Raw genomic sequence first — 13,051 nt, 5'->3', positions numbered from 1 at the left:
CCTCCCGAGCCCGTTGGAGAGTTGCAACGATGAGACGACATCGAAATTGGGGGAAAAAGGATGTTAAAAGCAACCAAAAGGGAGAAAAACTCCTCAGTCCTCAGCAATTATGTTGCTATGATTGCGTGTGAAATTGTCTGCACATTAAGAGGTGTAGGCAGGGATCTTTGAGTTTTAAACAGGGTCATGCTTTAATTAATTTGACTTTGTAAAGTCCTTTTGTTCCAGACACATCTAATTATCACCGTTCATCATCTCTCGTGACTGATTCCCAGCTCCAAGCGCTCAGGCACAAATAGCTGAAGTTTTAATTAAGAGGAAATATGCTTCAGTGAATGTAACCATGGTGTAACGTATACTTTCTCTGCAGGTTACCAACCTCCGACCTGGTCTCCACCCACAAGAAGAGGTCTGCCTCTTTTCTTACTGAATTCATTGGGCTGTCTGATGTTGCTCTTGGTACATTCGTGGGTGTATTTCACAGGCCGGATCCAGACCAGATACAACTAATTTGTGTCTGTAATCTTCCAGTACATGATGTACAATGAGAGTCCGGGAGGGGTGCCCTTGTACTCCATGGAGACGGAGACGCCAACTGCTGAGGACATTCAGCTGCTGAAGAAGACTGTCGAGACAGAGGCCACACAGGTACAACTACCAGCACACACTCACTGGTACACTGCTCTGTCTAGCCTACATACAACCACCTGCAGGCTGTTTTTCCAGCCTAATCACTTACTAACACACCTACTAATCAATGAATCGTCAAGGCCTTCATTTGTTGAATCACAGGTATGTACTCACACCACCCGTACCACATACTGTACGCCCACCTGCAGGCTGTCGTTCAGGATAGTATTAATACACCTACCAACTAATCAATGAATTAAGAAAAAAACAGCACTGTTCTGTTGATGTTTCACATGTTTATTTCTTCTTCTTTATTTCTTCTGTTCATCTTTCTATGTTTTTAAAGTTTAAACGTATTCCTCAACCAACTCATGTCAGTTCATGAATTCACCAGACCTTGTCTGTCCATTCGAGACATTTCATTACTGTATTGGATATGGTCTTGAAGACTTTGTTCTATAAACTTCCATAGGGGATGAAGGACATCAAGAAAGACAAGGTGATGATCCGGCGGAAGTCGGAGCTGCCGCAGGACGTGTACACTATAAAAGCCCTGGAGCAGCACAAGAGAGCGGAGGAGTACCTGACGGCCAACGAGGAGGCCCTCTGACCAGGGAGCAGTGGCACCCCCTGCACCTAACACCCCCCCCGTGTCGCATCCAACCAGTCACCTGCTTTTACGCCCCCTCTTCTCCTCCGCTTCTCCTCCCCCTCCACTCCTTCATCTCTGCCGGAGACTCCTATCTGCAGAAAACCAGGGCCATCACAGAGACGGACAAGAACACACATATGCGCACATATAGGAACATACAGACCTACAATAGTTCCAGCTTGCACAAAAATACACACATACTTGACTACAGTGGGCCGATCATTAGGTTGCACGAGGACAACAATAACACAACAGTAGTATTAAGTGTAAGCATCCGTGAAGCATGTTTCTTTGTTTCCTTTTTGGAACCCAGCATTACCTATAGAGGGCAGTAGATTGTGATTGATTCTCTTGCTAGCTAGCCTGGAGTGAGAGGGTGTGGGTAATCTGAATGGTTTGGTGGATGATGAGGCCATGCTTTAGTCTAGCTGGAAGTCTAGTGAAAGTAGTGGTTCTGCTCTGTAAAAAACCCTAGCTGTCAGGTCATGCCCAGGCAACATAGTAAATGTTGGGGAAACCTAGTCTGTGACACAAAGCTTACAAAACAACTTAGTGGTGCTGAGCTATTAACCAAAATGTTTTTTAAACAACTAATTGACCGATATCGTTTCTATTATTTGAATAACATTTCTTTCAAAAAAATGTCTGTAAGCTCAATGCGCCGTTTTTCTAGAGAAATCAGATCAAGCCCAAACTGTACGATATAGTAGGGAGTTGTAGTTTCCAACAGGCCAATATTCTACATAGTTTAGCGGGGAAAATGTGGTAATTACCTACAATGACCATAATTCACTGAAAATACGTAATTGATAGTTGGTATTCAGCAGTCATAAAAGTATACCTTATTTACTATTGAAATATCAATTTTGTCAGACAGCATAGCTCTATAGGGATGAGATTATGACTTGGAATGAAATAATCAAATAAAACAATTGTAATATACACAACTGAAATATTTTATTAAAGTAATGTGAATAAATGATGGTTAATAAGTGATAAGCAGCACTGGGCAGTCATTGCCATCATGGGACTTTTATTAATGATTTTATTCTGTGTTAAAGCTTTCAACCAACTAGTTCTGAGGATTAGTGGTTTTTGAGGTCAGTTCGATTATTAAAAAGTAATCACGGTTTTCAATTTCGGTTTCGATTATTTATTTAAATATAAAATTCATTATGAAATAATGACATTGCAATGATTTTCGAGCTTTTTGATGGAAATTCCGAACATTAAATTGCCAAAACATTGAAAATATTCCAGTGTCTCTGTCAACTCCACATTGGGTAGACATCAATAAAAAATAGGACATTTCTATGAAATAATAAAATATTTTAGTTTTTATTTGATTTCTTTATTATTTTTAATTCCTTAAAGTCATCATCTCATCTCTGCTCAGGCAGTAGCAGTCAGCCAGCCAGGCCATCTAACGCTATCTATGTGCTCCCCATACTGTACTGTCTTCAGTCATCCTATTTAGCTAGCCTGCCTAAAGTATGCTTCAGAGCTGACTGGCAAAATATATATTTTTTTTACTTGTTCTTCAAAGTAGATAAGGCATACTTTCACGAACTGTCTCTGTCCCTCTCATTGTTTTGTTGTGTACATTCCTCTCTCACGCAGTCTGTGTTTCTAACCTAACGTAGCAGGCTCAAAAGTGTATCCTTCCAGAGATCTGTATATAATGACGAGATGCTCATGTCGCCACCCTAACAATGTCATTGTCCCAAAGGCGGGAAGGCAAGGGGACAAGCTTTGGTTCAAAATATTGGGCAGATTTTGGCGACAGTGAAACCTTTCATTCCGCCTCTTCCTCTCTGATCCGTCTCTGTCCGAGCTGGAAAAAACAGGTGCAATGGATTATGGTTATTGTAGTTAATTGCCATGTTTCTGCAATGAACTAGGTTGAACATTTGCTTAAGGAAAACTACAACTCCCATCATCCCAGCGTCCCACATAGTTCTTGACTTGAGTTCTCTCGTGAATGATTTGATTTCCCACTAGTGAAACGGTGCATTGGGCTCACAAAGAACGGTAATTGAACTGATGCCGGTCAATTAGTTGTTTAATAACCGGAGAAAAAAAAAAGAAATGTTGGTTAATCACTCAGCACAACAACCCACATAATGTATAGAGCATTTAAACCATGATTATTTTTTCATAACCAAACCGACCTCAAAAAGCACTAATCGCTCAGCACTACAACTTAGGCAAGGCAATTAAATCAAATGAGAGAGCACTAGGAATCAAGATGGCTGACTATCTTAATTGAATTATTTACTCTTCCATGAGACTGTTTTGCTCACGTTTTAGTACTATAATTGTATATTTGTCACCTCTTTTTGCATAGTAAAATCATGGCCTTACACCGTCTGTTGAATTGCATTCTCCCTGTTGATTAGTCATATGCTAATAACATGATTGTAATCCTGATGATTGGTTTATGTCAGAATCCATGAAAAAACAATCACCTTAGTTCAGACCTAGCTGCTCACATGAATAGGTGTAGGTTTGTGTTTTTGTTTTGGTCTGTTTTTGACAGCGTTTTGTAGTTCACAAAACTGATATGGCTTTTCATATGTTAATTCCTAGCCGGTCTTCTGAAAAGCACTCAAAGATACAAAACCGTGATATATTAGCAATTGTCTGTACAAGAGAATGAGTTGACAAATGTCTCAACTTGTAATAGAACTGTAAAATGTTTCTTGTATTTTTTATAATTAGAGGTGTAGCTCAAAAAACGAATCATGTCACTGTGTCAAAAAAAAAACTCAGAAAATAATTCTGTTAGATAGAATGTCAGGTTAATATTGTCCTCAAGTGGTTGGTCTTTAGGAAAAGCAACCATAACCTGGTGCAGAATTAGTCCATCCTTTTCTCCGCTTTCTCAAAGATAACCTCCTTGTTCTGTCTACAGACTCTTGACTGCCATGATTGTTATCCCAACTCATCCATTCCTCCGTCAAATTCATGTTAATGTGTTTATTAATGTTTCTGGCCCAATGCTTAATGTCGCCTCAGCCTCTAATTATTCCTCTCTAGCCTTCTTCTTGCCTTTATTTTTTTATTAGTTTTTTTGTGGATTTATACTGAACAAAAATATAAATGGAACATGCAACAATTTCAAAGATTTTACTGAATTACAGTTCGTATAAGGAAATCAGTCAATTGAAATAAATTCATTAGGCCTGCTAATCTATGGATTTCACATGACTGGGAATACAGATATGCATCTATTAGTCACAGATACCTTTAAAAAATGTAGGGGCGTGGATCAGAAAACCAGTCAGTATCGGTGTGACCACCATTTTCCTCATGCAGCGTGACACATCTCCTTCCCATAGAGTTGATCATGCTGTTGATTTGTGGAATGTTGCCCCACTCCTTTTTAGTGGCTGTGCAAAGTTGCTGGATATTGGCGGGAACTGGAACACGTTGTCGTACACATCAATCCAGAGCATCCCAAACATGCTCCATGGGTGACATTTTCAGGTGATAATGCAGGCCATGGAAGAACTGGGACATTTTCAGCTTCCAGGACTTGTGTACAGATCCTTGTGACATGGGGCTGGGCATCATCATGCTGAAACTTGAGGTGATGGCAGCGGTTGAATGGCACGACAATGAGCCTCACGATCTATTCACAGCATCTCTGTGCATTCAAATTGCCATCGATAAAATGCAATTGTGTTCATTGTCTGTAGCTTATGCCTGCCCATACCTTAACCCCACCGCTACCATTGGGCACTCTGTTCACAACGTTGACATCAGCAAACCGCTCACCCACACGATGCCATACACGTGGTCTGCGGTTGTGAGGCCGGTTGGACGTACTGCCAAATTCTTTAAAATGACATTGGAGGCAGCTTATGGTAGAGAAATGAACATTACATTCTCTGGCAATAGTTCTGGTGAACATTCCTGCTGTCAGCATGCCAATTGCACGCTTCCTCAAAACTTGAGACATCTGTGACATTGTTATGTGACAAAACTGCACATTGTAGTGGCCTTTTATTGTCCCCAGCACAAGGTGAACCTGTGTACTGGTCTTGCTATTTAATCAGCTTCTTGATATGCCACACCTTTCAGGTGGATGTATTATCTTGGCAAAGGAGAAATGCTCACTAACAGAGATGTAAACAAATTTATGCACAAAATTTGAGAGAAATAAGCTTTTTGTTAGTATGGAACATTTCTGGGAAAGTGTATTTCAGCTCATGAAACATGCGACCAACACTTTACACGTTGCATTTATATTTCTGTTCAGTGTATGTTTCTTGAAAATGCTCCTCTGTTGAGTCGGCCTCATTGTAGAAAGGTAAGGGTTGTTTCAGTTCAAGTGTAGGGAATCTCTACAAAATATCCTATTCCGTTTTCTCTTCCTCCAAACCGGCTTGATTCAATAGGTCTCTGTCGTAGATTGTGTTCTATTCTTTCTTTCAAGCACTCAAGCAATATTTTTTGGTTTAGGAAACAAACTCATGCACTTTGTTTTGTGCACTTCCATACACAATTCATCCTCCTTAAAGGACTATCTACAGATGAGAAAAGATACTTGCTTCACTAATCAGGCACAATTATTATGTTGGAAAAAGGAAAGCCTGCGATTACTGTTCCAAATATTTGTTTTACCGTATATTGTAATGTATATTGCTTAGGGTTGCAACCCCTTGTCCTGTAGGTTTATCCCATTTACCACTCCCCCCCTCTTGTTTCTTACCACTTGCTGTATGATGTCATTTCTTTGTAAGGGTCTCATCTATTGATTGAGCTTCCTGTCAATCACTCCAACAGTAGGGAACAACTCCCTCTATGGCTGCTGGGCAAAGTGACTCGTCATCTCACCCAGGCAATCTCTTGAACTGCATTGTTGGTTAAGAGCTTGTAAGTAAGCATTTCACAGTAAAGTCTACACCTGTTGTATTCCACGCATGTGACAAATAAAATTGGATTTGCTTAGTGAAAGGTTGGCTGCCAATGTTTCCTCCCCCCCATGACAGTAATCATGTTAGAGCAGTCTTAATCCAAGCTATCTGGAGCTGTTTATTATATAATCTCAATTTCCTTACATTTAAATCCGTTTATCCTTACACTTAAATATATTTATCTTGTACTGTGCTGTTATCAAAGTAGCGATAACCTCTACACTCACCCTGCGTGGAACAAATCTCATCGGCTCAGATAGCAGATGAGATTTGGCAAATCCAAAGACCCGTGCTCTAAATTGTATTTTTCTGGTGAGGTTTGAAAAAGTAAGCTGTGCATGAGACATTTCTATTCAAACGCAGTATATTATATGTTGCTATATCATTTAAAATATTAGTTCATAACAATACAATGAATGTAACTGTTCTCTTACCTGACTGAACAAGGCACATGCATTCCTACTGACCATGCTTCCAAAAGGTAGCTGTTGAAACATTCCAGACTCGCTAAGCGGTAGCATTGTTACTGTACACTAAATGCCATTGCTGGGTGTCAAGTGATGACATGGAACTGTGCTTAGTTTGTCCAGCAGCCACACAAACTGAAGATTACATTTTGAAACAAAGGGTCTTGCTCCACTCCCTCCTGCACTCTGTCCAGTTCTGACACTAATCTTAAATTGCCTTCCTGGTCATATGTACATATGTTGTACTTTAATTAGTTAGAGCATTACATAGTATGAAAATCATTTTGTACAGATGTTCATGTATGTACAGAACAAAAGAAAAAGGCAAAAAAATAAAGTGGACATGTTTGACATCCATTGAGTTTGGAAATATGTTGCCCTCACACACTAAACAAGTCAATATCCATCATCAATTGAACTGCAGTAGCTTAGTGTTTCTAGGGTCCTGGGGAACCAAAGGGGTGTACATTTGTGTTTTTACCCTAACACTACACACCTGATTCCATTCATCAGAAACAGATGAGTGGAATCAGGTGTCTAAAATGTGCACCCCTTTGAGTCCCTAGGAAATGAACACATTACGAGACAGGGACATTTTCATTTCTTATGGATGCTCATATACATATGTAGATATAGTATGCTCAACAAAGACAATGATTAAACAGTATTGCAATATGGTAATCACCACCCAAAAACAACAAACAAAACAAAGGCGATCTGGTGTTGGAAAGGTGGTTTGACTGTACACTGGAACGTTTCAGAAAGCTTAGGTTGGGGGAACTCCTAGTTCATGTAGAGTAGTATTTCTGTTCTCAAGGCCAATTGGCTTTACCTGTCATAACCATTGAGCCTCATACTTTAAACTGCTGTACACCGATTCAAGTTCTTCCTTCCAGAAGCAGTACGGGTTTGCATGATCTGAGAGACAAATATACTATACTCATTCATTTGACCTCATTCACATTAAACTTTATATATGACAAACGCCAAGTAAAATGTTTACATTTTAGTCATTCAGCAGATACTCTTATCCAGAGTGACTTACAGGAGCAATTATGGTTAAGTGCCTCGCTCAAGGGCACATAGACAGATTTTTCACCTAGTCGGCTTGGGGGTTTGAAACAGCGACCTTTCAGTTACTGGCTACCTGCCGCCCTTAGAAGTAGTGAGTACCCAGAGGCTCCTATCAAACACATATTTAGGAGAGATATCTTAATCTAATAGGAATTGAGACACCTAGGACTCATGACCCACTCAGAGGAGGTCAGCTCAGACTCCCCTGGGGTAAATGTGATGGTGAAATGCATGGCACAGTTAAAGACAGACTGTGGGAAGGAGGCAATTCAGTCTTATTTGCGCTCTAGCATCAGGCCTCCAGAGCTTTGGCGAGTCTGGAGTGTCTTTTGGACCATGTCCTTCCATTGGTCATCAGAGATCTCCTGAGCCCAGGTCGGGATAGCCAGAGAGGGCAGGGCCACTGCTGCCATGGTCCTCTTCACCAGCTCCACGTGGTCTTTAGGAGGAGTGGACATCAGTACAAAGCATTACATTGAGAATGAGCATTACATGGAGACTTAATGAGCAACACCATAAAGGAGTAGTAATAGCTATGGTCAGTTCTAAGGCTGTATGAGCATCCCCTGTATGTTTGGGTACTGTGGAAGAACTAAGCAAGACTGGATCCTCACCTTCATCCATGGGGATGGAGGCTGCGCTGTTCAGGCCAGAGGCTCCTTCTGGCTCCTCCTCCTCATCACTGTCTAGGGGAGGGGGCTGGGGAAGATGTAAGCCCATTGACTGTGGAGGAATCAATTAAGTTTCATCAATGTCTCAACAAGCAATGACAACTGACATTTTACTGACTTTTGTCTAAATGATAAACACATGACACTGACTGAAATACTGCACAGATCATATTCAGAACATAGGGTTAGTTACCTCTATTCTCTCCTGGACTTCATGCAGTTGCTCTGCTACTGGGGGCATATCCTCAGGCTGGTCCCCGGGTGCAGCATTTAGTCCATCAGGGTCCTGGTTTAGTGGCTGGTAATAGTAACCTCCATCATCCTCCTCCTCATCTCCCACATCACCCTCCTCCATGTCCTCTCCACTCCACTCCCCGCCCACTCCACCATCCGACGGCCGCTCCTGGCCCAGCTCCTCCTCAGAGTTTGGTAAGATTCTCTCAGGACCCATCTCGAATGCTATCTCCACTTCCATTCACAGACGCCGGACTCAGGCACAAGCCCTGGCTGGGGGTAGAGTGTGTTATTGAGGGGTAGAAATGGCATATCAACACAGCAGTTATATACAGTACGTGCTATCTACCTGTGGCTTGTCATTTTGCAATGGATGTTTATTATGGAACTAGGAACGTTTGGCTTATATTAAAGTTTGTAACACACAAGTCATTGACTGTTCTCTCTGCTACCGCATGGGGGTACTGATGCACCAATTCTGGAACCAACAGTACCCTGTGAGGCTTCTATCCACAAGCCATAGTTAACCAAACAGCTACTGCATTGACCTTTTTACGCGTTACATACGCTGCTGTTTTATCTATACTGTTGCCTAGTCACTTTATTCCTAGATATATGTACATTTCTTGCTCTATTATCTCGTAACCCTGCACTTCTCTACCTTCTTGCCGTTTGTGCTGTTGTCTGTGCCCAATAATGTTTGTACCATGTTTTGTGCTGCTACCATGCTGTGTTTTCATGTGTTGCAGCAATGATATGTTGTCGTCTTAGGTCTCTCTTTATGTAGTGTTTTTGTCTCTTGTCGTGATGTGTGTTTTGTCCTATATTTTTTATTTTATTTTTAATTCCAGCACCCGTCCCCGCAGGAGGCATGTTAGTAGGCCGTCATTGTAAATAATAATTGATTCTTAACTGGCTTGCCTAGTTAAAAATCGACTCGGCACTGGTACCCCGTGTACATAGCCAAGTTAACGTTACTCATTGTGTATTTATTATTTTCGTTATTTATTTTCTATTATTTATGTATTTTCTTTCTCTCTGCATTGTTGGAACGGTCCGTAACGGTAAGCACTTCACTGTTAGTAAACACCTGTTGTTTACGAAGAAAGTGACGAATAAAATGACTTTCTAACGTTAGCTAGCTAACTATATTGACACAAAGCGAATAATGCACGAACATGGAGACAGATATATAGTTTAGAGTAGCCCATCTGCTGTTTTCTAATAGCTAAATACTACTACTGTAAGTCGCTCTGGATAAGAGCGTCTGCTAAATGACAAAAATGTAAATAAACTGATTTAGATAGCCTGCAAGCAAACAACGATAGCTTTCTTACGACGCCAGCTAGCTAACGTTAGCAATTTAGCTAAACGACTAGCTAGCAAAGGCCGTCGATACAGACTGCCCGATGAGGGACACACACCATGCATGAGGTGAGAGTATTATACACCTTTTGAACATATATATATATATATCGGTGTGTGTAACAATAACATCTAATTTCACTAACCTTGACAGTTATATTTTTGTCAACGTTTTGGGCCACCAAGTCACTGTTGACGTTCCTGTTCCTGTATACCAACGAAACGGAAATCGAGGCGGATTTGACGTCATCGCGTTTTGGCGCCAGCATGTGTGCCACGAGATGGCGCCAAAATGAGAAAGGGCACGATGAATAGGCTAGCTAATCACACACTTTGGGTCATCACTAGTTACCATAGCCACAAAGTTATAAGCCCCTCCCATTTCTGCGAAGTTTCTTCTTAAAATGTGATTTAAAAACTAAACCTAACCGTAACTCAAAACTTAACCGCATTGCTAACCTTGTGTCCTAACCTTAAATTAAGAAGAAAAGCAACAACCAAAAAATCAGACATTTTTTACGATATAAACCATTTCGACTTTGTGGCTGTGCTATCTAGTGGACACTGGATTTTTTGAGGCATCATTTTCACACGACTCAATCAAAACGTTTTCAGACACCTATAAGTTAGCTAACTAAAATAAGCTATGCATATTTACTTCTGTGGCAGTATTCGTGGAGGAAGACAGGACGTGGTTATTTATCAGAAAATTGTGCAGAAACTACAGAAATATGGACAAGTTCTGACGGAGCACGTGAGTCACTGTGATCTGTCAGAGAAAGGTGAGCCACGTTCTTTACCACAGACAGTGTGTGACGACACATCTGTTCTTCCCTGTAAGAATTTGTACAGTTGGCTACCAGCATGAGCTCAACTTGCTTGTCGTTTGCTGGACTGTTACGTTTTATAAAACGATTTTTTTGCATTGTGACTAGAATTTGTACTGTGGTGGTCATGAACTTGTCAACATTTACTTGAACCTTGCATCTTGACTGTCCTAGGAGAGGATGCTGTGCAGGACGGCGACACATTTATCCATGACCGAGATATGGAATGGCTTATGATGTCTGATGGTGAGGAAGAGTCAGGACGAGTTTGCCTAGGATGAAAATATTTAAATGTCTGTCTTGTTTATAATATGTGCATCTGTCACTATTAATTGAAAGCGATTTATTTCAGAATAGCAAAGGTTGTATAATGCTACTCCTACAGTACTTACATATTAGCTCTTGTCCTTGCTAAAAAGTTACCCGTTGCTGAAAGTGACTAATCTATACCCATGTTGCAAGACAAGTTAGTAGTGTTTGCTACTACACAATGTTTCCATCTAAACATTGCTCTTCTCTAATGTCAGTGATAATAGCTGAAGTGACACAGCCCTCTCTTGGAGTTGGGTATGAGCTGGGAAGGGCACTGGACATGCACAAGAAGATCCTCTGTCTTTTCCGGCCCTCCTCTGGGAAATGTAAGATTACAGTTTGACTTTGAGAGAAATGATCATAATACGTGTAATTGAATTCAATAACACATATCACAGCAGGCTGTAAACATTTAAACAATCTCACATTTGAGACAGTCACAACTTGATGTTGATTTGATCATATTCCAGTCTTTTAAACCTACTGACCTTGTATGATATGGCTTCTCTACCCATGTCCAGCACTGTCTGCCATGATCAGAGGGGCGGTTGACGGGTCCCTGTTCCAGGTGCGAGACTACAAAGAGGAGGAGGTGGAGGGCATCCTGGAAGAATACTTCAACGGACTCGTCAAAGTCTGAGACGGTCTAACTGCACATCTATGGTGCCTTCAAAAGTATAAGAAGAGATATGGTTATGATTCCCACTTTGTTGATCTACAAGTTTCTCAGTTAAGGCCCTATGTTTGTCAAAAATGATTATGAATCCATTTTTTTGTAGAGATTGTATAGATATGACATGTTTTGAATACATTTTCTACATACACCTTGTCTTTTTACTGATTTCATATCAGTTTGTTGAAGGCTTATAAAGCTATATCATAAGGTCACATCCATGGTGCATTTGCTATTTTGTTAATTGTACTTTGCTTCATGAGGCAGATGCGGGTTCTTCTGTCCACTGGGTGTCACTGGCTCCCTTTTAAAAACCAAGTAGGGCTCTTTTCATATAAAAATGTATGATATCCTAAAATGGACAGATGGTTGACACATTGAGTTAGTGAGCTATTTCTCACTGATGCAACAAGAACGTGTGCTCTTAGTACCAGAGCAGGTGAATGAGTTATATCTCTTTAAGTCAATCATAACACTTTCTCTCATACAGTATAACTCTTGGGTTCTATTTAGACTACTGTATCGCGCTGTATCGCTATAAGGATATATGGTATAGTGGAGTGGTGCCAGCTTGACTTGCATGTTAACAGGCGGCAGAGCTGTGGAAGGATGGCAGAGTCCGGTCTACACAGGCATACATTTTTGCCGTCCTGTCCCTCAAGCTTCAGCTGCCATTGTGACACAAGTGTTGTTGCCCACACAGGCCCAGCTGTTGGCACTTGGCACTTCCATCACCTCTGAAAACATATCAAAATCCTCTCCCAAGTCCTTTTTTTTACAACTGAACTGTGACAGGTGACCATGGAAAAGGAACCAGTCAGCCTTAGAGAAAGAAATAGTTATTGGTTCACACTAGGCATGTCTCTGGCAGTATTGAGTATCATAACTGTCTGTGTTCATTACAAAGTTAGGACAGTCATTTTCATTTCTGCCGATAACAGGGCATAGAGGGATGTTGCACCTCTCTCCTAAAACAACCCGATGGGTTTCCTCAGGCTCACTAGCTCATATTTTATCGGATATGAATGCATGACTGTTGATGGACCATCATATATCAGTAAACAGTTCCCATTTGTTTCACATCAGGACCAGTTGACAGAGCACAGCTATGAGGATGTTGTACTGAGTTGGAGGTACACCATTAGGCTCCCAGAGCAAACCATCTGCTTCAGGAACAAATTCTCGTCGGCAGTGATTAGGGCACTGAATAACTGGCCAAAGATC

General features: G+C 41.0%; 3 protein-coding genes across 3 annotated transcripts in view; 2 read left to right on the top strand and 1 right to left on the bottom strand.

Moving 5' to 3' along the window:
• LOC106576729 (serine/threonine-protein phosphatase 2A 56 kDa regulatory subunit delta isoform) overlaps positions 1 to 7,028 on the top strand; it is a 50,848-nt gene extending 43,820 nt beyond the window's left edge. The window contains exons 15-17 of the mRNA XM_014154079.2: positions 371 to 409; positions 532 to 648; positions 1,103 to 7,028. Of these exons, the coding sequence (XP_014009554.1) occupies positions 371 to 409; positions 532 to 648; positions 1,103 to 1,240 (294 nt within the window). The 3' untranslated portion in view covers positions 1,241 to 7,028. The remainder of the gene's footprint in view (positions 1 to 370; positions 410 to 531; positions 649 to 1,102) is intronic.
• On the bottom strand, positions 6,904 to 10,294 carry mea1 (male-enhanced antigen 1). The gene is made up of 4 exons (XM_014154081.2): positions 10,162 to 10,294; positions 8,610 to 8,923; positions 8,360 to 8,468; positions 6,904 to 8,184 (listed from the first exon to the last, which is right to left on the bottom strand). Exons 2-4 carry the CDS (start codon positions 8,889 to 8,891, stop codon positions 8,021 to 8,023), a joined length of 555 nt encoding a protein of 184 aa, XP_014009556.1. The 5' UTR covers positions 8,892 to 8,923; positions 10,162 to 10,294; the 3' UTR covers positions 6,904 to 8,020.
• Positions 10,295 to 10,394: 100 nt separating this feature from the next.
• Positions 10,395 to 12,044, top strand: dnph1 (2'-deoxynucleoside 5'-phosphate N-hydrolase 1). The gene is made up of 4 exons (XM_014154082.2): positions 10,395 to 10,797; positions 11,017 to 11,088; positions 11,370 to 11,480; positions 11,676 to 12,044. The coding sequence occupies exons 1-4, from the start codon at positions 10,662 to 10,664 to the stop codon at positions 11,792 to 11,794; spliced, it is 438 nt and encodes a 145-aa protein (XP_014009557.1). The 5' UTR covers positions 10,395 to 10,661; the 3' UTR covers positions 11,795 to 12,044.
• The last annotated feature ends 1,007 nt before the right edge of the window (positions 12,045 to 13,051 follow it).

The sequence above is a fragment of the Salmo salar genome, chromosome ssa18 (genome assembly GCF_905237065.1).
Source record: "Salmo salar chromosome ssa18, Ssal_v3.1, whole genome shotgun sequence".
Taxonomy (NCBI): domain Eukaryota; kingdom Metazoa; phylum Chordata; class Actinopteri; order Salmoniformes; family Salmonidae; genus Salmo; species Salmo salar.
Note: the sequence above shows the minus strand (reverse complement) of the source record. Positions and strands in the feature narration are given on the sequence as shown.